At 39.7% G+C, this 23415-nt stretch overlaps 1 protein-coding gene across 1 annotated transcript in view; it reads right to left on the bottom strand.

Annotated features, from left to right (window-relative positions):
- The window catches only part of PKD1L2 (polycystin 1 like 2), a 41204-nt gene that overhangs the window by 8665 nt on the left and 9124 nt on the right, over positions 1 to 23415 (bottom strand). The window contains exons 8-36 of the mRNA XM_030512507.1: positions 22410 to 22508; positions 21656 to 21705; positions 20414 to 20531; positions 19595 to 19802; positions 18747 to 18867; positions 18351 to 18492; positions 17428 to 17628; positions 17064 to 17209; positions 16395 to 16589; positions 15415 to 15540; positions 13866 to 14048; positions 13498 to 13545; positions 12693 to 12817; positions 11709 to 11835; positions 10432 to 10566; positions 9519 to 9744; positions 8909 to 9102; positions 8256 to 8486; positions 7931 to 8032; positions 7535 to 7713; positions 7034 to 7180; positions 6324 to 6523; positions 5977 to 6203; positions 5234 to 5447; positions 4034 to 4262; positions 3272 to 3503; positions 2737 to 2833; positions 1210 to 1350; positions 380 to 565 (exon numbers count right to left, since the gene is read on the bottom strand). Of these exons, the coding sequence (XP_030368367.1) occupies positions 380 to 565; positions 1210 to 1350; positions 2737 to 2833; positions 3272 to 3503; positions 4034 to 4262; positions 5234 to 5447; positions 5977 to 6203; positions 6324 to 6523; positions 7034 to 7180; positions 7535 to 7713; positions 7931 to 8032; positions 8256 to 8486; positions 8909 to 9102; positions 9519 to 9744; positions 10432 to 10566; positions 11709 to 11835; positions 12693 to 12817; positions 13498 to 13545; positions 13866 to 14048; positions 15415 to 15540; positions 16395 to 16589; positions 17064 to 17209; positions 17428 to 17628; positions 18351 to 18492; positions 18747 to 18867; positions 19595 to 19802; positions 20414 to 20531; positions 21656 to 21705; positions 22410 to 22508 (4629 nt within the window). The remainder of the gene's footprint in view (positions 1 to 379; positions 566 to 1209; positions 1351 to 2736; positions 2834 to 3271; positions 3504 to 4033; positions 4263 to 5233; positions 5448 to 5976; positions 6204 to 6323; positions 6524 to 7033; positions 7181 to 7534; positions 7714 to 7930; positions 8033 to 8255; positions 8487 to 8908; positions 9103 to 9518; positions 9745 to 10431; positions 10567 to 11708; positions 11836 to 12692; positions 12818 to 13497; positions 13546 to 13865; positions 14049 to 15414; positions 15541 to 16394; positions 16590 to 17063; positions 17210 to 17427; positions 17629 to 18350; positions 18493 to 18746; positions 18868 to 19594; positions 19803 to 20413; positions 20532 to 21655; positions 21706 to 22409; positions 22509 to 23415) is intronic.

Genomic DNA, 23415 nt, shown 5'->3' with positions numbered 1-23415 from the left:
AGAGCTCTCCTGAGGAAAAGCTTTATAGGGCCACATATCTGCCATTCTTTTTTTTTTAATTACGGGAAGAAACTCATGTAAAACTGAGGCATATATATGAATATCTGGAAAAAATATGTAAAATTTGAAAAATGTAACATTACAATGCAGAACTTTTGGTTTATATTAAATATAAGGAAAATATCAGAGCACATTAAATGTGGCATCAAGCTGTAGGGTTTTTGTAATCCATGAGTATTCATATTATAAGAATCCATACTAGCCTTATACCCTCATAGTCTCCTTCTCCAGTCTAATATGCATGTGCAAGCTAACGGTATGTATAAAAGGCAATGTTTCAGAATCTGGCAAGCTGAAGTGAAACAATGTGAATTTGCACCTTTATGTGGTCCATAAAGATTTTTGACCAAGGTAGTGTTTGCCCATGTGAAAAAATCCTGATAACTGTAGACATCATGGAATCCATCTGTAAAGCTGTTCTCAATGTGTTTGTTTAAGTAGTAGGAATTGGGATCTCTCTGCCCATAGGCAACCAGTAACAGCATCCATAAAAACCCCAGATAGGCTGGAAAAAAACCAAGAAGAGACAATACATGTGAGCTCAGAATTAACACTGCTGTTCAGAATAGATTGCATGAATGGTTACTGCTGTCATCACTTATTAAGTTAAGGAGATGCTGTGTTAGACTCTGACTGACCAATGCTAATGAATTTACATAAGGTACTTCAACGTACTGCAGTTTGAGCATATCACATTTGGAATGGCAGCTCTAAATAAAACGAGTAGTCTAAGTTTATGCCAAGTAAGGTTGAGGTATTTTTTTCCATTATTCTTAGAGGAAATAAATCTGGAATATAATCATCACCTATAGATACTATCTGCTTTTAGAAAGATGGCCTCCATCTGGTTTTTTTTTATCTCAACTTCTTTTAATGTTGACCTCCTCGTTCCACTCTTTCTAACTCTTCTGTAACCTCACATGTAATGTGTTTCTTTACCATAAAATCAAGTCTTAGCCACACTTTTATCTCCAGCTAATATTCCCACCTCCCTTCAGCTCCAGCTACCACTGAACAGCCTGTCTCTATGCTGTAATGGCTGGAAGAAAGCTAAAGATATGCCAAAACTTTTTCACCCAAGAGAACAATATTTTCACTGATGTAAAAATACCAATGAATAAAATAAGATAATCTATGTATGGATAATACCTAGGATTTCTCTGATGAGGGCAAATGCTTTCTGCTCCTTCATGCAGCTGATTTTCATTTTCTCCACATCAGCCACAGGAGGTGGCAGGTAAATATTGCTTCTGCTGTCCCGTCGGGCTCCAAAGAGAGGGTGTGAATCCCCTATGAGTGAGAGCAGTAACCCTGGAATTAGTCAACAGATTGCCTATGTCCCACTTTTTGTTTCTTTGAACATTATAAGTTAACATTTCTATGTAACACGTTCCCATATGAAGGCAGGGAATGTGATTTAAACAGTATAGTAAGGCAAACAGTCATGAGAGAAGAAGCTCACAAACACAGCGTGTTAGGTTTAGGACCAGGTGTAGTCCAGTCGCTCTTTAGGCTGAGCATCTCAGAAGGTGATGTATTCAGAGCCTGAGGCTGATCAGGGAGGAAGCTATATATCAGGATTCTTTGCTGTGCCCTAGGACTCCTGCCTGCTGGTGACAGCTGTTTTAGACATAATTGAGATTGCAGAAGCCACTGTTTGGTTTAATGGAGTAATACAGATAATTGTGATTGTGGAAAAGTATGTAAACTGAGAACTTTCATGAAAGACTTAAAGGAGGTGGGAAATTTCCCTGAGAGAAAGTTTTAGATATGCTTGCAGATAAAGACCTACCAGTCTATCCGAAGAGTGTGTTTTGTGCTGCATCACGTGTTTATTTTCACTAGGTTGTGGAATAGTTCCAGGTTTTGTTGCAAGCCATGCCATGAATACTGAGATGTCTGTACAGAACTAAAACAAGTCTCCTTGTATATCTGATTTTCGTACATCTGATGTGAGAGCTAAAATATTTAAGCACGGTTACTGCATACTAATAGCACTGATTCATTTTATTATAATGGCTTCAGTGAGTTTGTCACATTTTATTATTTTCTTTTCTAGACGTTACTTGAACATTGACGGACTGAAAAGGGATTTACTATCCTCTCGTACAATTCTTGATCTGGTATGAATCAATATAGGAGAATGTTTTTTTCCTGACATAGGCAAGCCAGGGATGTAGGGAAGGACGGAGCTGGGTATCCTAGCAGCAAGTGTGTCCTCTACTAACGGGGGCAATCTCACAACAGGGCTAGGGGAGATTGTGCATGTATATATGCATTTGCAGCAGTAAAAGGATAAACAAGGAGGTACTATTCTTTTGATCCAGAACTTCTTATATCTTTTTCACCTTGTGGTCTCTTCCATTAAGTGTTCTGCAAGATTTATCCAGCATACAATAGTATGGATATGTTCTTTGTATGTTCTTCAACTGGCACAAAACTAGTTATTTAGGTTTGTTTCCACTTCCGTGTTGATTTTGGGAACGCTAATAGGTAGGCATATAGATATCACAACTCCTGTGGATTTAGTGGTTTCTGCTAACCTTGCCAGCTAAGATTCAGGTATATAAAGACAAACGGTGTAATTCTTAGTTGAACCAAGTCACATATTTGTGCATAAAGTATCCCAAAAGCTTGCAGAACATTTTAATAATTCCTCACTTTATAGGCAGTTACCTGGTGCAGCTAAAGGCCCTTCAATAGCTGTGTTTTCTTCATCCTCATGTTCCACCTTCTTCAGAACCAGAGCAAAAAAAGCAGCAAATCCCAGAACCTGGAAAGAATTAGCTACAGACTCACCATATGCCCATTTCATATGAAGAAGCTCAGTCTTTGACCTGGATCGCTTTGGATCTAGGCACTGCAGGAGAACAACTGTACTTTGGCTTTGTTAAACTCATGCAGTTGAAGCTGATAAACCAGACAACAGTGCACAGTGGTGGGGTCCATCAGCTAAACTGACTTTTCCATATTAGAGATCGTCCCTGATCAGAAAACTCACTGCCTTTTAAATGCTGACAAAACAAGGGAGATGAAACTAATGGAGTTAATATCAGCAAAAGACAACAGACCCCTCTAAACCCCCTGCTAGCTCTTGTTTTAAGGGCAAAGATTTCTCATTTTACATGTTAAATCCTGTGGTTCTTTAGAACACTTGTCTTCCTGAAATGATAGATAGAATGGCCAATGGTTTTATTTCCGAGGAACTCACCTTTAAGGGTTGTGTGATGAAAAGACTTTCCAAGAAGGAGATGGCCATGGAGATCAGCCATTTGATGGAGTTCTCCTTGCCATAATGCAGCCCATAGAGCATGGTAAAGAACCCAGATACGCCACTGGTGGCTGCAACAAGGAACCAAGCAATGAACACAAACCACCAGGGCAGCCCTTTGGAAGAAGAACTTTTCTTGCCATCACTGGAGGAGCTTGGAGTAAGGGATAACCTTGAGGGTCAACCAGAAGAGAAAAAATCAGTTTGCAGTGGAACAGAAGCAAAAATCTCTTGTGATCACCACATTAAGGCCAGAGAGATAATTAGTGCTATCGTTTTCAATACTTTCAGCTTAATTATTGTATTTCACTGAAATACTTTAGTCTACTTATTAATTTGTCTTTATCCAGACATTTTAAGAGACTACTGAGACTTTGGAGCTTCCTGAATATCCCTAACACTAATCCTAACCCTATCCCAGCCCTTTAGTGTCATGTGGCATTGTATTGTAACATTCCATTTTGGAGGCAAAAATGACAAAGAGCGATGATGTGTCATTATTGCTTTGTGTGCAGTACACAGTGCATCTACATTTCTTTGTTGCTCCTACAATAGTATAATAGTAAAACATGTTTCTACAGCTATGAAAATGGTTATCTAGCACATACTAAGCAGTAATTATTTGGGCTCCGTCATCCTGGCCACTTTTGAATTTACAAACTGAATTTACTTATTCTGAGAACGAGATGAGAACTAGGTTACCTCTCAGTGATGGATGCTGATGAGCAGATCCGGTTCTCCAGGAGGTTTTTCATGTGCTGAACCTGACGAACAGCTTGTGTGTAACTCTGAGGCATCTGAAATTTATGGGGCCCCAGTAATTCCAGCTCCATCTCTACATGCTGGAGTTGCATGTACAAGCAGCGATTGTAATCACTGGATTTCAGTCGCTCACACATTCCCTTCTCTGGAGTTCGGCTTCTTGTGTTTTCTGCAGGCCAAGAATGATTTCTTTGTTTTAAAAGAAAATCAGCATAGCTATTCCTAGATTAAAATAACTGTTCAGTACAAAGAGTAGCAGAACTGGAGCTCAAGATTATGAATGTGACAAAGTGAAGAGTAATGTTTGAAGGGACATGTAAAAGCAGCTTTAGTACTAGAGCTTAATTCTCTTCTGCTGGAATGGGCTGGCATTGCCAGAAGGCAACTTACTTAGAGATCCTAAACCTTAACAGAGAAGTCAGATAAGATCAAGTGTTAATTTGTTCATAGTTTACCTGTTCAATTAGTAGCTTGTTACGCTCATTGGAAAAGCCAAATGTGAGTCTTAATGAAATCAGTGGGATTGTTTACTCATATATTCTTGTTTAGTTGAAAATAAGTGAATGCAGAAGTTGAGAGTCAGACTGAAAGGAACAACAGCACAAGGCCAAGAAGAAAAAAAGGATAGGACAAAAAGACTGTGAAACAACTGATATTTGTGAGTCTTTATGCTATTAGCTACTGATGCTGCCCCCAAGCCAGGCTGGTAGCTAACATTTAATTCTACAGCAGAGGAACAGAGATTTTAGTGTCTACTCAGTTGGGCACTTGGTGGTGCACAGTGAAAGGACAAAGAGCAATGAGCACAACTTAAAACTTAGGAAAATCTATCTGAACATAAGGAAAAATTTCCATATTGTGAGGGCTCTTGGACACTGGAGTAGGTTGCTCAGGGAACTTATGAAGTCTCCATCCTTGGAGATATTAAACATCTGACTGGGCAACCTACTCCAGCTGACCCTGCTCTGAACAGGATGGTGAACTAGACCATCTCCAGAGATCCCTTCCAGCCTCAGCTATTCTTTGATTCTGTATTTGCCTTTGAGTCAGAATGTAAGAAGAACTTAGGTCATGACATCCAGCATCACCATCATTTTCACTACAAAGGTTTCAGTAGGTATGTCACATTGTGTTGACTACCTTGTATATCCATAGCACCTAATGTGACAATTATAGGGTCATCCTTCTTGCTCTCATCATAAAACTCTTGCCCAGCTCTGTTCTGCTGGCAGATGATGTCCTCAACCAATGCCAGAAGTGTGTTGATGTTAGTTGATTTTCCAAGATCTGATACTGATGTGAGAGACGGAGCCTTCAGGACTTTACAGAGTGAGTTGGCAATTCTTCTTATGTCCTAGAAAAGACAGCAGCAACACAGCAGTAACTCTGGCTGCAGTGACTTAAGCTGATGTGATCTGAAGGCACCGCTGGCTGGCAGCTGCACCAATTGCTCAAATCTCTGGAATGGATAGGGATAGCAATCCTACAGAGCTGGATGTGACAGGCAGAGTTCAGCAAGACAGCATTCAAAAATACAGCTTACCAGCCTGAGGACCTAAGATGAGAAAGATGGGGTCTATGATACCTTTTATTTCCACTGTCTTGCTTAAGGTTTGCTTTAACCCCTGAATACAATGATGTTGGTCACACATAATAATTCTGTCAGGGCTGGAATGTAAATAGGCAGATCTTAATGAAGCCGGGGAGTTCATGTAGGTGGGTAAACGAGGGCTTTGCACCACCAGTGCATGATTGGCTTTTCACTTCAGACAAGCTGAAGGGCATCTGATGGGAGATTTCTGCTGTTAAACTGGGGATGTCGGGTGGTGCAAGGCAGCAGAGGGCAGTGCAGGACTCGGTGGGGAGCAGCCACAGGGACTTGCCTTCATCAAAGCCTCTGGAGTGAGTGAGACAGCCTGGTTGACCTGTGGGGTGGGAGGTAGGCTTGGGGACACTCGTCCATTCTTTCCCAGCTTTTTCTCTCTTCCCTGCATGGCTGGCCGGGATTGTACGTTCCTGAAGATCTGCACAATGAGCAGGTTGATGGGGAACATGAGGAGGGAGCTCTCAAAGCCAATCATCACTTCCTGCCATGTGAACTCGATCTTTCCTGTCAAGATCAAACAGAGGGGAGGAGTAAAAATAATCCCAGGACCCATTTGTTCAACTGTCCTGCCTCTGGATTCTGCTGTCTCTATTTCCCTGCCCAAAAAATGGTGAGGCTTGTTACCCAAATCCATTTTCTGCTCAGCTGGATCCTTTGGCACTCCCCAGAACATGATGCTGGTCAGCATGGTGCAGAGTAGCAGTGAGAAGCAACATGACACGCGCTGGGCTCGTGTGAAGGAGCTGCGTGGGGAGCGGCTGAAAACCGAGTACCAGATGTGCCCGTCCTGGAAACCCTTGGAGGTCTTCATGAAAAACAGATTGCTGTGAAGGAGGAGAGGGAAATCAAATGGATACTTAGAAAGGAAGAGAAAGAATAATGCAGCAGTTCAGGGTCCTGACCTCTTCATGCATCTAGACACTATTAGAAGAAATAATAACAATGAGAAATTACCAAATATCATGAGTTTATTTGTGTCTAATGGTCATAGCTACTTATGTCCTTTCTTTCTGGCCTCACTGTGGAGGGTAAGCTAATCAGGAGCAGTTTTATATAAATTGTTAGGGAAATTATGTATAAGAGAAGATGTTTGGGTTTCTGTAGGTCTTGTCAGACTATCCTTTAACACCAATACTTCCAGTGTGGTATTACTGTTAGGGTAACAATTAGTCTTACTTAACCATCCTTCTTCTTTTCCTTGTACAGAGCCCTTTGAGGGCAATGGAAAGACCTCCCTTGTTTTCATTTGTCTAGAGTGTGATCTTTTTTGCATACTTGCTTTTCTAGACTGATTGCTATCAAGAGTAAAATAAAGTACATAAAATAAAAGGTACCTGAACTGCTTCATGTCCTGTTCTGTAGCTACCGGGAACACTTTATCTAGGACACATTCTCCGATATCAACAGCTAGCCAAGAGTTACAGAGGAAGTACCATTTCTGATCGCATGCCAGATCGTGGACCAATACTCGATTCACGTACCTGTTGGAACAAACATACAGGGCACATTCACCTGTAACTGAGTGGGGTGAAATTCAGAACTCAACAGGACTATGGAGGACAAATTCTGGTCTTCGGCTTCTTAGGTTGTGTCTAAACTGTAAGACACAGAACACATCCCGTCCTGTTTGGATCCAGGATATGGAAAGCACTCCTGGTCATGCAGTTTAGATTATGATTGGATTTGTTCATCTGCAAAAATGAGAAACTAATACTTCTTTCCTTTCTAGAACTGTAGAAAGGATAATTATCAAGTGCTAGAGATGAAAAACTGTTATCATTATAAAAAAATACTTGTGAATCTTTACTTCCCAGGATCTCTAGATCTCCACTTACCAGGATGGACTGTCGCCTGAATTATCATGCCACAATCTAATACTCTCTAGTTCCCCAAGAGGGAAGAAGGTACAGAGTAGGAAAACATCCACTCCTCCACGTTCAAAGACTGGTGTATCAGGATCAATTAGGTGGTGTGGCTCACTCTCTCCTTCCAGTCCATAGAGGGTGAGAGTCACCTGGATAATAAAATGGCAAAATGAGGACTTGCACAACTGGATTCTATGTATGATTATTCCTCTGGCATGCTCTTCCTGTTTTCATCAAATCTAAGGATTTTCTGGATTAGACATTCCATTTGAGCTGTCCTGTTTAACAGCCTCAGGCCCTCCATTATTCATCCAGTTCTCTAAATGAGTGCCTAAACTGTCTTACCACACACAGTGCCATCAATACCTTGGAGGTTGTGGCGGCCCCATGGCGGTGTCCTGTAAAAACTGTCACAAGATAACGATACTGAGCAAAGGGGTCATTGTCTTCCAGTACTGTGATTTTCACCTGCAGTGTGACACAATACAAGCGGTGTGTTAGCTGTTCTGCAAGTATGGATTCCTTAAAGCTGTGGATAGGAGTTTGTCAGCTTGTGAACAATGCGTGTACTTGCTAGTAAACAGAATTATAGGGAAGAGAGTAGGGCTGGTTGAAGACTTCCTATTAAAACAGGCTAGACAAAGTGGGAATTGGCCTAAATACATTTAGTCTTTATTAGCTGAAGACTTACTTTGGCATCATCCTGGATGTCTTTCCTTCTAGCCCAAATAACTACAAGCACGTATATCAGAAATACGCATCCTACGGTTGTCACCACCACAGGGTTGTCCACAAATGTACCAAAAAGCTGTGCAGTTTTGCTAACATCTATGGCATTGGGTATGACAAAAAAGGAGCTCCCGAAGAAGGTCAGATGGTTGCAGAGGCACTGTGTGCTTCTAGGATTTGTTTTTGGTCCCACCTGAAAATCAGAAATAAAACCTGATAAAACATTTGGCTTCAAAGTATTAGATAACTTCCCAAGCAAAAGAAAAGACAGTGCTGAGGTTGGTAAGTTAGTGTGGAGAACTGCTACACAGAAAGGAATTGGTTGAATTCCAATAAGGAATATTAGTTCTAATGTCTAGCCAGAAGCAGGCATTATAATATAATACAACCTTGTCAGAATGGTTCTATTTCTTCTTATATAAAAGCCCATCCCAAGAAATTGAAATGGAAATGTCATTTGAAACTTAGTCCAGTATGACTAAACTTCTTCAGTTTATTAAAACATCTCAGAATGATCTTTTTTAATGGTGTGAGTTCAGTGCTACCATTTTATTGGTGGTTATAATGGCTGGCTTTGAAGAATATAATATAAACGTTTTGTTTCGCTCTACTTACGTGACATCCATAGCTGTTCCAGTTCCCCTGGTGTTCATCCCAATATACACAGCGGGATGCAAAGCAAGTGACAGCTATAGTTAGCCTGTCATAGGCTGTGGAATCCATTCCCACATCTTGTAAAACCATGAAGTAGTAGGTTCCCTCTCCAAAAATGAGTTCTTCTGGGCTAAGAACCCAGGCGTTTGTCTCACCTTGAATATAAATATTTTAGTTTCAATGTATTTATAAAAATGCTAAGAAGTAGTATGCAGCCGTATTGCATATAATCAAATAAACAAACTGAAGAAACAGGTATGAGATAATTCTTAGCAACTCATTGTTCAAAGCATCCCACTCTGCTTCTGTCAGTGAACAACTAATAGAACACAATACTAGAGACTGGAACCCTGAAGCATGACAGATTGAAACTCCTTTGACAGGTTTCTTTCCAGTTAGATGCCTGAACTCACAGTCAAGGTTCATTCTGCAAATATATGCATGTGCTGTTAAGTTGTGGATGAGCACTCCCCAAACTGACGGTACCTCGCTTGCTATGGGTGGTGAATGTCTTTTGGTTATATGAGCCCAGAATGCACAGTGTCCATAGGTCACTAACAAATTATCTTACCTCCAGCAGTTTTCTTACAGAACAGATGATTTTTCATATCGTAGTTAGTTTCATTTGGATGATAACCATACCCTAAGTAGAGTATTAGTGGAATGTCATGTTCAGATTCCAGATGGATCACTACAGATGTGTTTTCTGAGGTAACATTGAGTTGGAAAGTGCTAAAATTGCCCAGATTCAACAGAATCTTATCTTCCTGAGTTGCTGAAAGCCTTGGTAACATTACCTATTTTAAAACAGAAGGACATAGCTTTAAATACAGCAAAGCATCTTGCTTCTATTATCTGTGAGCACAATATAGCCACATGCTAGATAACGTTTTTCCATAGCATAGGGAAAGCGTGGCCAGCAAAAAATACTGGCTTCAAAGCAATTTTCTCAATATTCTCAGCTAACCTCTGAAAAGTTCATTTGAAACCTGTGTAGACTCATCCCGAAGACTATGACCTGTGGTGCATTTCTCAACTAAGAGCTGAGATTATGACTGAAACACTGGCTACATGAAGTGCATGTACAATGCTTTGGATGTCAGCTTATACATCGGCTAAGAAGCCCAAACAGTAGTAATATAAACGCATAATTGTTGGATGATGAAATCAGGCATTACATTGTGTTTTGGGATGACTGTAATCTGGAGTATTTTTCTACAACCATTAGCATTCTCACATCCATTTAAATGAAGAATAAGATACCTCATTTTTAAGAAAAGACAGAAATATCATCTATTTCATTTGTCACATCACACAAATCCCTCCATCACAAATGCAGAGACAATGATCCTGTTATATGATGTTACAAACACTACCACCATTTGCAGTCACCTCACAGAAGATGATAATACAAATGACTATTCATTGACAGAGAAAGGGAAAAATGAGAAAAGAAGGAGAGGGATAGAAAATAATGCGTTTACCTCAATGTTCTCTTTAAGATTGCTGACTGGTATCATCAAGCCATCCAGACCAGTTAGACTTAGACCTCCCACTGTTCCACTAACGTCAAAACTGGTGTCACTGGAGAAAAAGGGATTCATGGCAAAGCTCACCATCTATTAGCAAGAAATTAACAATCAGTTGAGCTATTGTCCGTATTTCTTATATTCACACTCTAAATCACTGAACAGTGAAAGCTTGAGCTCAGACCCAAACAGTACTTAACCTAAAAGAAGCCTGCATCCAGATTTAAATAAGAAGTTGCCTTATCTCTAAGGTAGGTTAAACACAGATCTTGAAAGCGATTTTGGTTGTGAAATGTGATATGTGTACAACAATGTTTATTGTTGTCCATTCATTGTCACCCTTTTGCCTTTTAGACACCAGATATCAAAATGCAATTACATAAGCCTTTTTCAAAGTAACTCCACCAAAGCCAGGCTGTGGCACCCCTCTTGGAATTAGGAACAGAAGTCTACATCTGCTATGATAGCAATACACGGAAGAGTATGTTGAAGTCATTGGTCCAATAAGAGGATTCAGGAGCTTCTCCTAAGTGCTCAGATAAGTCAATGGATGTGTTTTTCCATTGGTTTTAGTTGGATCTGGGCATTTTTTAGCAGAGCTGGAAAAGTTGCAATGAAAAAAATATTATTTTTGCAGGTATTTCCTGATAGTGTCAGATCAACCACTTAAAAAATGTATTTTAAAAATGTCTTATAAAAATATGACAATATTATGCAATCGATTGTTCTGAGGCGGAAAACACCATCTCCTAATTCAGATGGGGAATGTGTTATAATGAGGATATTTGCAGACCTTTTGTCTTGTGTAGGATCTGAGTGCCTCAAACTCACGTATTTCTAGCTGGGATGAAACAGGATTGCTGCAGGTGAGTGTTAATGGTCATGTGAGCTGCTGTGTCGTCCTCAGACCATGAGATGTAAACAAATAGTTTTATAGATATTGATTCATTCCATTGCCTCGTCTAGCCATGCAAGTATTAATCAGGGGTGTATGTGAGGGAATGGGGAATTTAAGCTTTCAGTTCTCCTTAGCTTGCTGAACTAACCTCATGCAATTAAGATAAATGAAGGCTTCTTTGACCAAAAGTATTTCAAATTATTCTCTTGGCATGACAGGAGGGATGACTTGTGTGCTTGTGTATTTGTTGTAAACGGAGAAAAGATTCTAAGCCTGCCAGATTACAAATGTAAGTTGTGTATCATACTGAGTCAGAGAAAAGCTGTTTACTTGCCCTTATATCCACTGTTTCATCATCAACTCCTGAAACACCAAGTGAGGAAGCAGATGGGAGAGTAAATCTGGCAGAGCTGGAACTGGAGATGCTAATGGATGTGCGATCCATGTTTTCTGTTTGTAATCTGTCCAGTTAGGGTTGGAGACAAGCAAAACAGAATAAACAAAATAGGGGGCAGAGGGAAGGAACAAACAGAAAAAGCCATCAATAGCATGGACTTCATATCTAGAGAAAAAGCTTTCTGGCCACGTGAGCGTAACTCAGTCACAGAACTATTTCTAACTCTGCCAGTAAATACTTTGCACATTAATCTGTACTCCACACAACGCTACCACAGAAGCATAAAAAAAATGATGGAATTGGTGTATCTGGATGGGAACTTGTACCCAACTAGGTGTACTTACGTGAAAGACGTACCTGGTTTCTCTGTGAAGATGCTCTTCATTTGAATGCACAGTTAAATGTGGATGGATGAAAACCAGGCGCTCAGGAAACAATTTAGGGATGATTATAGAGAATGGAGAATGCTTGTCAGGATGCTTTTATTTATTTATTTATGTATTTTTGTTTGCTTCTATCAAGCTGGTTACAATTGTGTATGTCATTATCAGCAACATGGAAAGAAAAAAACCTTAACTGGCATGACATGAATTTTCCACATAATTTCAAAGGTAAGTGACTACTGCCTCATTCAGGAAACAGCAGTAAATTCTCTGCTGGTCAAAGAAGACACAGCATGAGGATTTCTAAGGTGGTATTATTGAAGCTAATCAGAGTCCAAGCTGTTATTAGTATCAGTTAGTAATGACGGCCTCGTTGCACTGTTGCCAAATAAACTACAAAAACATATGCTGTAGTCATAGAAGTTGTGATTATGCTACATATGTATTTGGGTGGCTCCATGTAAGGACAATGTCATGAATATTTGGGCAAATTTGATTAACTTTGAGGAGCCTGGGTGGCAGACACTGTTACTGTTACCTGTGTGTATACATTGTGGCAGAGGGAGTGGTAAGGACTGTTGGTTCATCATCTGGTTCCTTTCCAAACAGAAGGGCACTCTGTAGATTTTCAACTGTATTCAGAAGCTGCTGCGACACTGAACTCTGGAAAACGATTAGAGAATGAAACTTGCAACAGAGCTCTTCAGAATCATCAAGAGGCACATTATTTGCCTTCACATCCTTCAAAGAATAAATACTGATGTTCAGTGTCTTACAAAGCTGGCAAACTTGGTGATGTGCTACGTAATCGCAGAGAAAGTCATTTAGATCAGCAATTTGATTTCTGTAATTCTTATTAAAACATTGCAGACAGCATATAAATATCTTACAGCTTTTACTTTTATGTTCTATTATTTATACCTTTACACATTAAAATTTGAAGCACTATAAACACGACATCAATTTAATTCGATATATTCTTGTACTTCTGAACACTAATGCCTTTTAGCAGCACACTTTAGTGTTTAGTTACTCGCAGAAGCAAGATTCAATTGTGTGTTATTAGTGTGTCATCCCAGGGGAGTCTGAACAGTTCATAACCTTCTCTCTCAGGTTAGACTTATTTCATGCCCTGCTCCCTCGCAGTGATGAAAGTTAAAGTATGTCCAGTCACACAAAGGCAACTGTGACAATTCATATTTCGATAGGAAAGGATAGGATGAAACAAACATGTTGCATAATTCTGAGTAGAAAAACAGAGTGGGCTTCCTGGAAAAGTGTAAGCAGCAACCAGAGCTGATACCAGCTTTGAAGCAGCGGGGCCAATCATGAATACTGAATACCTGTGGGTTCCCTGAATTATGAGGGGAAAGGAGGGTATAGAATAAGATCTGAATAAAGTCTGTGTGTTCTTGTCATCTATTAGAGGTTATACACCGCTGCTGTGTTCTCTGGTGCTCTGCCTTGTTCAGCCTTAAATGTCACATATCTTAAGAGGCTTTTATCATCTGTGTTAGCAGACCTCAGTCTAATAGGCCTAACTAACTGGGGAGAAGTTTTGTTTGGTATTCAATTCCCTCATGGTCTCACAATGAATCCTACTCAGTGCCAATTTAGAGATATGAGAGGCAGCAGAACTCTTACAAACCCTCCAGAGCAAGCAAATGTTCACACAAACAGTCCACTACAAGCTGAACCAAAGCAAAATTACCTGTTCTGCCTCTGGCACTGAGGTGTTGACAGCTCTCATTCCTACAGAAGCTTTAAGAACATTGCTCACCGCGTTAAATAGGTAACTGGCTGCATCCTTTAGCTTCTGATCATCTCTACTGTCCTCTGTGTTTACAGTGAGCAAGGAAGCACTGACATCTTTCAGAGTGTTGCTCGCTTCTACCTGCATGGGAAACAAGGGGAAAAGTTTATATGTGTTGGTACTGCAAATGACAGAAGTGACACTTGTGTCGTTTACTGAACATTGCAACATAGGCAATCACATAATATTTATGGCTAATGATGTTTCTATTATAATTATTTGTACTGGGGTAATACCTCAAACACCAGTAAAGATGATACACCAGATGGTATACTAAAACGTAACACAGACCTGAAAAATGCAGCCTGCTTCTACAGGTTTATTCCATAAACAAGGTTAATAACATCTGAAGGAAGCCTGTGTGTCAAACACTGAGCAGGGATACAGTTTAGATATACAGTAATGTAAATTAGATTACGCTCTTGGGTGGTGTGTCCAAAATCTTCCACCATAAGGTCAAGTGCCTGTGCGTTTCAATCATCTCAGTTTTCACAAGCCCTATTGGATTAACAGCAAGTAACACCTTTGGCCTCGTGCTGTGCTGAGTGCCAAGGGAGAATGAGTTTTACAGTTTTTATTTGGTGCCTGAATGCATCCAGTGATTGCTTTGTGATTGTGAAAGCACCGGCCAGCTTTTAAGCCCAGGATGGTGAGGGAGCCAAGCAAATTCATTGCAAGCTTGAACATAGCCATTCCCACAGTCTGCAAACACTTAGCAGCCTTACTGTGGGGTGAGTGCTGAATCTGAGCTATGTTGTTGTCTTGCCAAAGTTAACCACATACTGCTGAAATGCTCCCAAGCCATTGTCTGGCTGCAACTGTATAATACATCAGAAATCAGGACAGCTTCTTTTATTGCCAGCATATTTGGGAAACTTCCCTAGTAACAGTTTGTTCTGTTCTCCCATGTGCTCACTCACTCCTTATGCATAAATAGCATAATTGACTAATAATGCCATGTTGCCATGACATTCAAGAAATACTTTCATGAGGCCAATCTGAACATCTGTGCCCAGTTTCTCTGGGTGCTGACAAGTCCCTGCCTCACTGACAGCTTGCTACATGCATTTTGTGACAGTGCATGGATCAGGGACAAATAGATCTGGGCAATTGTACATAAACACTCCTGGACAGTTTTTCTTCAAGATAAAACATACATTCTAACATGCCTCTGGCTAAGTTAAGATTTCTGTCTTCAAAATGTATCCTAAAATGTAAGATGCTTATACCGTGAATTGTAGAGGTTGCTGAGACAATATCTGAGTAAATTCACTTACTCTAAACAGCAAAAATGTATTTCCTTCTAGTCAAAATACACATGCTGGTGCAGTTGAAAAAATGGGTAAGAACAGATAATCGTAAGGCACTGAAACTCTTCCAAGGTCAGTGGGGTGCAATAGAGTCTGTACTGTTACTGTGAGAAGATGTAAGGTAGATCGCTTCTTACTTGTGCTGAGACAGACAGCTCTTCACTCTTGTAAGTGATTTCTTTCAATACTTCTGACATTTTAAGAGCAGTCTGCATTGATGTCACATTAACAGCAGAGAGACTTGTCAGCATCAGCCCTCGGAGCTTGGGATGAAAAGGCATAATTAGGCAAAGCAATAAGATGCTAATTAGGACTGTGCGAATAGTGCTGTACATTGACAGCCAGGCTTGCTGTAAATTATGTGGTAGAGTAAAACTCCACAACAAGGATCATTTGAACTGATATTAGGTCTACTGACAAGATGCCACTTGCCTTAGTAACTGTGTAATCATGAGATTTATGTTACCTCCCAGTACGGAGAATGTATACACTTAACATCCATTAATAGCAAGGAGATTTACTTGTGAGAATTGGTACTAATGTATGTGAATTACTTTATAAACGCCACCTCCAGAGAAAGCAGAGCCATGATTGATGTTACTCAAGTAATGAATCATAATTGAAGGATACATTGCATTTCTCTAGATCTTTTAATCTGAAGGACTCAAAGCACTGTACAAATAATAAGCTTGTAACTGAAACATAAGCTGGTAGTTGAAATGAACAAACTAAAATTACCTGCCATCTAGTACTTTTGGGGAAAATTAGATAGGATATTTATCCCAGAGGAGAGGCCATTTTATTAATATTTAAATTGTCTGTGGAAAATCAGGTTGATTTTAAGTTTTAAAACACCATCCAAATTAGTTTACATTAATGAAATAAGAATTGAGAATGAATTCTTTTACTGTTGGGTGATAAACCGAATTATTTATGTGGGCAAATAGTGAAAAATAGTTGAAACCTGTGCCAAACACTGAGACAGATGCTAGAAACTTGAAATCTCCATTGATTTCAGGTGGTGATATATGAGCTTTACATTACTTAAGAGCTGTCAAAGAATATGAAGAGTCCATTATATTGCACTATACTGCAAGAAAACAAGTGTCTGGCTGACCTCTTTTCGTGTGTTTGTCTGTAAAGATATGTTATAGCTTTCCTCTTGGGTCTCCTGATTAAGGATGGAGGTCACTGATTTATACAGCTGGAAAAGACTCATGCTGTTGTTGCTATCTTTCAGGATGGTGTTTGCCTTCTCAGATACAATAGCCTGCAGGGTCAAGTTCCCATCAATCATATCTGCATGTCCAACCTGTGAAGAAATCAGATATGCTCTTAACATTGCCAGCACTGTTACAATTATCCTTGAACTGCTTCCATGATGGTCTTACTGACAGCCTTGCTGGAGTGGGACAGAAAACTTTGTGTTCCCCAGTTTTTAATGGTTCAGTTTTAGTGGCCAGATAAGGATCTCCTTACCTGGGCACTGGGGCAGAAGCAGTTTTCTGGGGCCTACATAGAGTAGCTCCAGTCTCACTAAATATAGTTTATGCTGCCCAATGTCCAAATAGATCATCTTTTAAGCTTTATTCTAGCAAAAGGGCGGTGGGAGATTCTTTTGACAACCTTGAGTCCACAGAGAATAGTCTCTGTCAGATAAGAAAATGGTCATTATGGCATATTCAGAAGGAAGTAATATGTATAAAATAGAAAGAAGCTCCAAAAGTGAATCATGGGTCAGGTATCTACTTGAGAGGTCGTGAAATAAAGTAATCTTACTGTGTACCTTCACTGAAGCATTAGTTTGAACTGTATCACCAAAGACATTGCTAACAGTAATTGTCATATGTAAAATGAAATCATTTTCCTCTTCTCCAAGTGGAAGATAAACTGGGAAGAGCTCAGGATCCGGGCCACAGTCCAGGAGAGAATCTGAAACAGGAAAGAGGGGGTCACGTACCGGATACCACAGATACACCTGCTGTTTTTAAACAAGGAACATTAGATATGCTCTATGCAGACCTGACTGCGTCGTTGTTAGTCTCCCTGGGAGCAGAGCAGCTTGTGCCTTTGCTTTTGTTTGCAGTAGTTAACAGTCTTGCTAGGAAGAGGGAGAAGCAGTTATCCAAACAGTTCACCTCAGGACTTACTTGGTTTCAGGTAGAAGCAGTATGTGAGCTGCCTGTTGTGACTGGATTGGCATGAACTTGCCAAGCAAGGAGCACTGCAGGAGACTGCGAACGTGGTGAGCACTGATCCCTGCTTGGGAGACACGGCACAACTGGGGATCTGGGGTGGAGGCACGGTGCTGACAAGGTATGTTTCCTCCCCGTAGCCACGCTGAGTCATTGCTGGGAGTGGAGGGAGCAGAACATCAGCAATGATCGTGCCTCAGCAGCACCAATCTTCAGACATTAATCTAGCCTGCTTAGCAATGGTGCTGTTTGTGCAGGCGCCAGAAACAGCGGGGTGAGCCTAATCAGAAATGAAATCCCACTACTGAATAAGCTGTAAAAGAACTATTAACAACATAGAATCATAGAATCATAGAATGGTTTGGGTTGGAAAGAACCTTAAGATCATCTAGTTCCAACCCCCTGCCATGGGCAGGGACACCTTACACTAGACCATAACTCCCAAGGCTCTGACCATCCTGGCCTTGAACACTGCCAGGGGTGGAGCATTTGCCACTTCTTTGGGCAACCTCTTCCAGTGCCTCACCACCCTCACAGGAAAGACTTCTTCCTTATAAACATACTAGTGTTTGCATTATGAAGCAAAGCTGCATTATTTGTTCAAGCATTTAGCATAGCTTCTTTACCAGATGAGCCTTAACAAAGTTATTAACAGTTTGGAGTAAGATAACTGAATTTGTCCTGCTGTGCAACAGCCCTGAACAAACTTAGCTCTTAACTATTTTAAAGAAGCCACATATAAAGTAACACCTTTCAACTTGTGGACTAATTTAACTTCATATTCATCAGCGAGGCTGTGTGTGTGTGTAACATCAGTGTGATGTCACCACAGCAGAGACTATCTCAAAGATAGTCTGAAAAACCCTGCTTGCCCTTACCTGTTACTTTAATCTGAAAAGCTTCTCCCTGTGTCTGCAAGAAGGAGCTGTTTATTCTCAACAAGGATGTGTTGCTTTGAAGCAAATTCAAAGAGTTCTGCCAGAAACCAGTCAGGCCACAGGCTGGAGGGAGGGTCATAGGCTGGAAAATCAGAGAGAAAAGAAAACATGATGCTAGAGACACTCTGCTCTGATTTCTGTTGTGATTTATCAAGAGCAGGGTGGCAGTTTTGTGCCCATCATTATAACCCCTCCCAAACCAGACACCCGCTTGTCTCAGTCTTCACTGTTATTTCCAGAGCATCAATTTGACAATGTAAAAATCTGATGGCTCTCTCTCAGGGTGGATGTTTGTTTTAATGTGCACAGTATTTCTGGTGAATGTGATGCTCTCACCTTGGTTTGGAATGTGTTATCTAAATACCAGTTATAATATATGGCCTGAGAGTCCTGCTGTCCAGAGACACTCAAAACAACGTCCTCACTCGCATTCACTGGCTTGCAGTTTGCTTCACACCTGTAAGGAAGTAAGATGGTATTACAGACAGTAGCAGTGTGAGATGTCATAGTCCTTGATGTTGATTGTTTTTACTCTGCAAAAGCCCTGCAATACAAGACAGGTGACACATGATGTGCAAATAGTGAAATACTTAATTCTAAAGCAAGAGATTTAGGAACCGTCCTCTCCGTTTTCAACATGACTGAGGCCCAGAACCCTCAAACTATTTATGTTACAAAACTGATTGAGGCTCTCGTATGAAGCCTGCCTCTATTTAAGCTCCTTAAATGATTATATGAGTAGATCATTGAACTGCCACTGTTCTTTAATAAGGCACTAAACTCTTGAGGAACGGTCTTGAAGGACAGATATTTTTAAGGCAGTAATGTGTAAGTGAGTGTCTAGCACAAACTTCAGACATATCTGACGGCATTTATTCCCATTATTTCATTGAGGTTTGAATATGGAAATATCCAACATTGAAAGATGTAGTGGGGTCAAAAACCCTAAATGGTTTTGGGAAGAATATTTTTCAGTTTATAAAAGGATTATGTTCAGAGATGTGGACTGAAAAATGCAACAAGACCCATTTTGTCTGTAATTCCTATGATGATAATTCCTAAAATAGATTTACAACAGTAAGTACATTATCACTTTATAATCATTATTATTGGCAACTGTGGACTTGCACTATGTTTGTGCAGTAATAATATTAAGCAGTGAATACCAGGGTTTAGAAACAGACCTGATTTCCAGTTGCAGTCCTTGTTTTGCTGTCACATAGAGACATTGCTCATCCTGCCCCTCTTCATTGCCATGGTTCTGGACTGTAACCCTGACAGTCACCGCTGACTTCGGAGGCGGAAGGCAGGAAGGTGGGATTTGCACCTCACTTTGGTTGGTTAGGATTTTCTGTTGCTGCACACATTTGCTCCACGCAGGCCAGCAAGCTCCTGCACAAACATTTCCTTTATAATTAGAATAGTCATAACATCCCAGGTCTCTGGTAAAGGACTTCCCTGCCATAGGTTTCAAAGAGATTTATGGAGCAAACAAGTTTCCTGAACCCAGGTTAAAGAGTGGGTAATCAGAGTGTAGAGTACAGACTGACTTCTTCAAAGTAACACATTAGGTCAGGGATAAATATGGGGACTGAACACAAATGTCCTGAATCTCAATCCAGTTTTCAGCCGTAAAAGTTTTTGCACCATGTTTAATGCTAATTTTTGCTGGTTTATTGAGACACATGTATCTTGCAAATGGCTAACTATGTAAGTCACTTGGGACTAGATCTTGGCTATGAGGGTGAGGGCTTAGACAGCTCTTGAAAAAATGAAACCTTTGGGAAAAGACAATGAGTACTAATCCATATTGTGTAGAATAATTAGTTCAGTGTTAAAACCAGGGTAAGGTAGAAGGACATTCTTCATGTGCAGTGAGTGGCAAACATTAAAGTCAGAGAGTAAACCATCCTTTAGTCAGATTTTCACATGATCTGATATGACAGTGAGTTTGTTACTCATCAAATAGAAGTTGGTGTGTAAAGTTCAGGAAAAGCACATACCGCAGGACCAAAGAAAACTGGAATTACTGTTCTTGTCTGGCCATCCTAGTGTAACGGTTGTGAAAGGATCCACATGGCGACTTGGTTTAACATATATTTTGTTTTTTCTTCTGTGATCCTAAATAATATGTAAATATCAATTAGAACAGGAACATGTATAAACACATATCTTACTTCTTTATAATGAGAAAGGTCTAAAAGTTTAAACCCCAAGACACTGTATGCAGATCTGTAGTTTAAATGATATTTTGCTGTATGTAGAACGGGAGTAAAAGCTATGGGAATAAAAGCAGATGGCACAGAGAATTTGTGTGGCAAAATACTCCCAAATACAAAGAGGCTCAGGAGCCCAGCTCTCATTTCAAGATTAATGCAGGTACTTAGGAAACTAATACCTATTAATTTTCCACTTCTGGACCAAGACTTTTAACCCCTGGCCAATCATTTGTCTTCCAGTACCTCTTCTAGTACATTCCTTTTTTATCTGAATTGGGTACATTACAGCTATAAAGAGAAGAAGGAGGTGGCTGAATTTGTCTTTCTGTGCAACAAACTGTGATAAACTTGGTTCTGAATTAGATTGATATGTCTCTGATGCAATATATTATTACAGGCAATCTGTAAAGCATCATGCCCTCTTGTGAAGCAGCACGTCTCTTGTAGCAGACATCTATCTGCTAGTGTTATACTTAAAAACTAGACCTTTATGAGAACAAAATATTATGTTTAGCAATTTTATTAAATTTTTGCAGCTGCTAGCAATTGGTGTATCATTAGTTTCTCAGTTTGCCATAAATTGGAAATTTCTTCTTTACAAAGTAACTTAAACATTCCAACGCAGAAGCAGAAAACACTTAGAAGCAATATATTAATATATTAAACTCTGCTTGAAGTATAGCCCCTCAAAGGCAGGTTTGCTTTAGTCAAGGAGATACTTACAGAAATTCATCTAAGCACATTGCAACTTCCAAAACTGAATCATTGTAAAGAGTTCATTTTCTCTAATCTTGTAATTTTTACTTGCAGTCTGCTATGAATTGTAGATTGAATGCCTGTAAACACATTTGTCTCAGAGGCTTTTGGTGTAGATTTCATGTTAAACCAAATGGGGCATAGAAAATCTAGTCCATAATTGAGTATGCTACAGATACTTATTTTCATTATCTTACGCAACACTTTTAGTCGTAAGAAAAATTTCTAAGCATTTCAAATTTTAAAGAAAGATCTGTAAATAATGCTTACATTTGTCTTTTGGATGTTTGTTTCAGAGATGCTTTCATCCTTAGCAGAATCTGTTTAATTCAGAAAAGAGCCAAATATTTTAATGTACCCGTAAAGCTTTCAGACATCCTCAGTGAATATGACTTAAATACACAGGATTTGACGACTGGCAGTCTGAAAGATGTGCTGTAAGAATCAGACTCTAGAACTGTGATAAGCAGCCTAGTTACAATAGCTAAAATTGCAACAACAAGCTAGTCACATAGTGTAAAAGAGATGATCCTGATTCTTCAAACATAATGGTGTAAATAAAAATAATTTCACGTGATGGAGTTTCATAGATGTACAAAGGAAAAATGAGGGAAGTCTCAGTGAGATTAGTACTAAAGTCACTTTATTACTGGTATAATCTGCTTCTGTAAATATAAGGATGAGCCATCTAGAAGCATTTACTGACAGTAATTTGTGAGACTGCTGTGATGCAAATATTTCCTGGTTTCAGAGCTATGTCCCAAGCTGTAAACTTCACTAATTATTTCTAGGACAAACAGCAAATGTGCAATGTGTAACATATTCAGACTGATGCTGATTTATGACTACTTCAAAGCCAGAGAATCTGCCTTCATCAGGAAGAAGCCTCCGCAAATGTTTTCAGCACTGTTGCTAGAAGGAAAGCAATTACTAGATGCAAACTATAAACACTCTTATGATATGTTCTGATTGCAAAAAGACACTTATGTGGTCAAACCCAGCACTGCCAGATTAATGCAATTACCTTTTTTATGAGAACTGTTTGCCAACACAGTGATGAACCCAAGATCCAGACTCATGTTTGAGAAAGCATTCATGGCCACCACTTTCACTAGGAAGGTACCTAGAGAAGACAAACGACCAGTTAAGAATAGCAGCAGGACCAGTCCATCGTGTTTGGGATATAAAATCCAATTCATAAAGAAAATCCTATTCTTTTCTGTTAATAGCTTGGGGTTTTTGTGATGAGTTTCCACTGCTGAAAGGCTTTTCAAGGAATGTTATTCCTCTTTATCTCAGCTTTTTAATAACTCATCTGCCTTTGTCCTAGGACTTGCAGTGCTATGCTTTGTCAGCTGGCTATGATGTTACCACACAGGAGACTAGGGATGTGCAAACACTGCAGTCCAAGTGAGTTTAGGCATCTTGAGAGAGCAGCTGCCTTGTTCGAAAATTTCTGCCTGAAGAGAAGGGATGTTCAAATGGGTATAGGGAGACCCAGTAGCACTTTCAATATTGAAAAATTTTAAAACATAAAATGAAATTATAATTAGCTTTAGTGTTCCACCTTTGGTATGGGGTTTGAATAGTTCATTAGAGGAGGAAGTTTTTTTATCTTCTGCCACTGAATTAACTCTTAAGGAGAATCTCTTTAATCCCACATTTTAAAGACTTTGATTTCTTAATAATGGAAAGAAAACATTACTAAAAAGCTTATTCATAAGTAAGTCCAACAAAAACTAAGTGTTGCAGACTGACACAGAGAAAAGCTCCCCTTTTCTTTATCTCTACTGAGATCTCCTCAGATTATTATTTACTGTGGTGTAAAATGCAGAGGTGTGTAAACCTAAAAAGTTACACATATGAAGAAACAGAAGGAAAACACTTTGTGATTCAGGAAAATGTCATCATTTGTACTTGAATCAGGTTATGTTATGAAAAAAGAAACTCTGGTTCACTAGGTATTTTTACGGCAAAAATCAAGTGAAGTCTTGCTTTCAGTCTCCATGTGGAGACCCATTTGCCAGTTT

Source organism: Strigops habroptila, chromosome Z, assembly GCF_004027225.2.
Source record: "Strigops habroptila isolate Jane chromosome Z, bStrHab1.2.pri, whole genome shotgun sequence".
In the NCBI taxonomy this organism is placed as follows: domain Eukaryota; kingdom Metazoa; phylum Chordata; class Aves; order Psittaciformes; family Psittacidae; genus Strigops; species Strigops habroptila.
The sequence above is the reverse complement of the archived record's forward strand: the minus strand, read 5'-3'. Positions and strand labels throughout refer to the sequence as shown.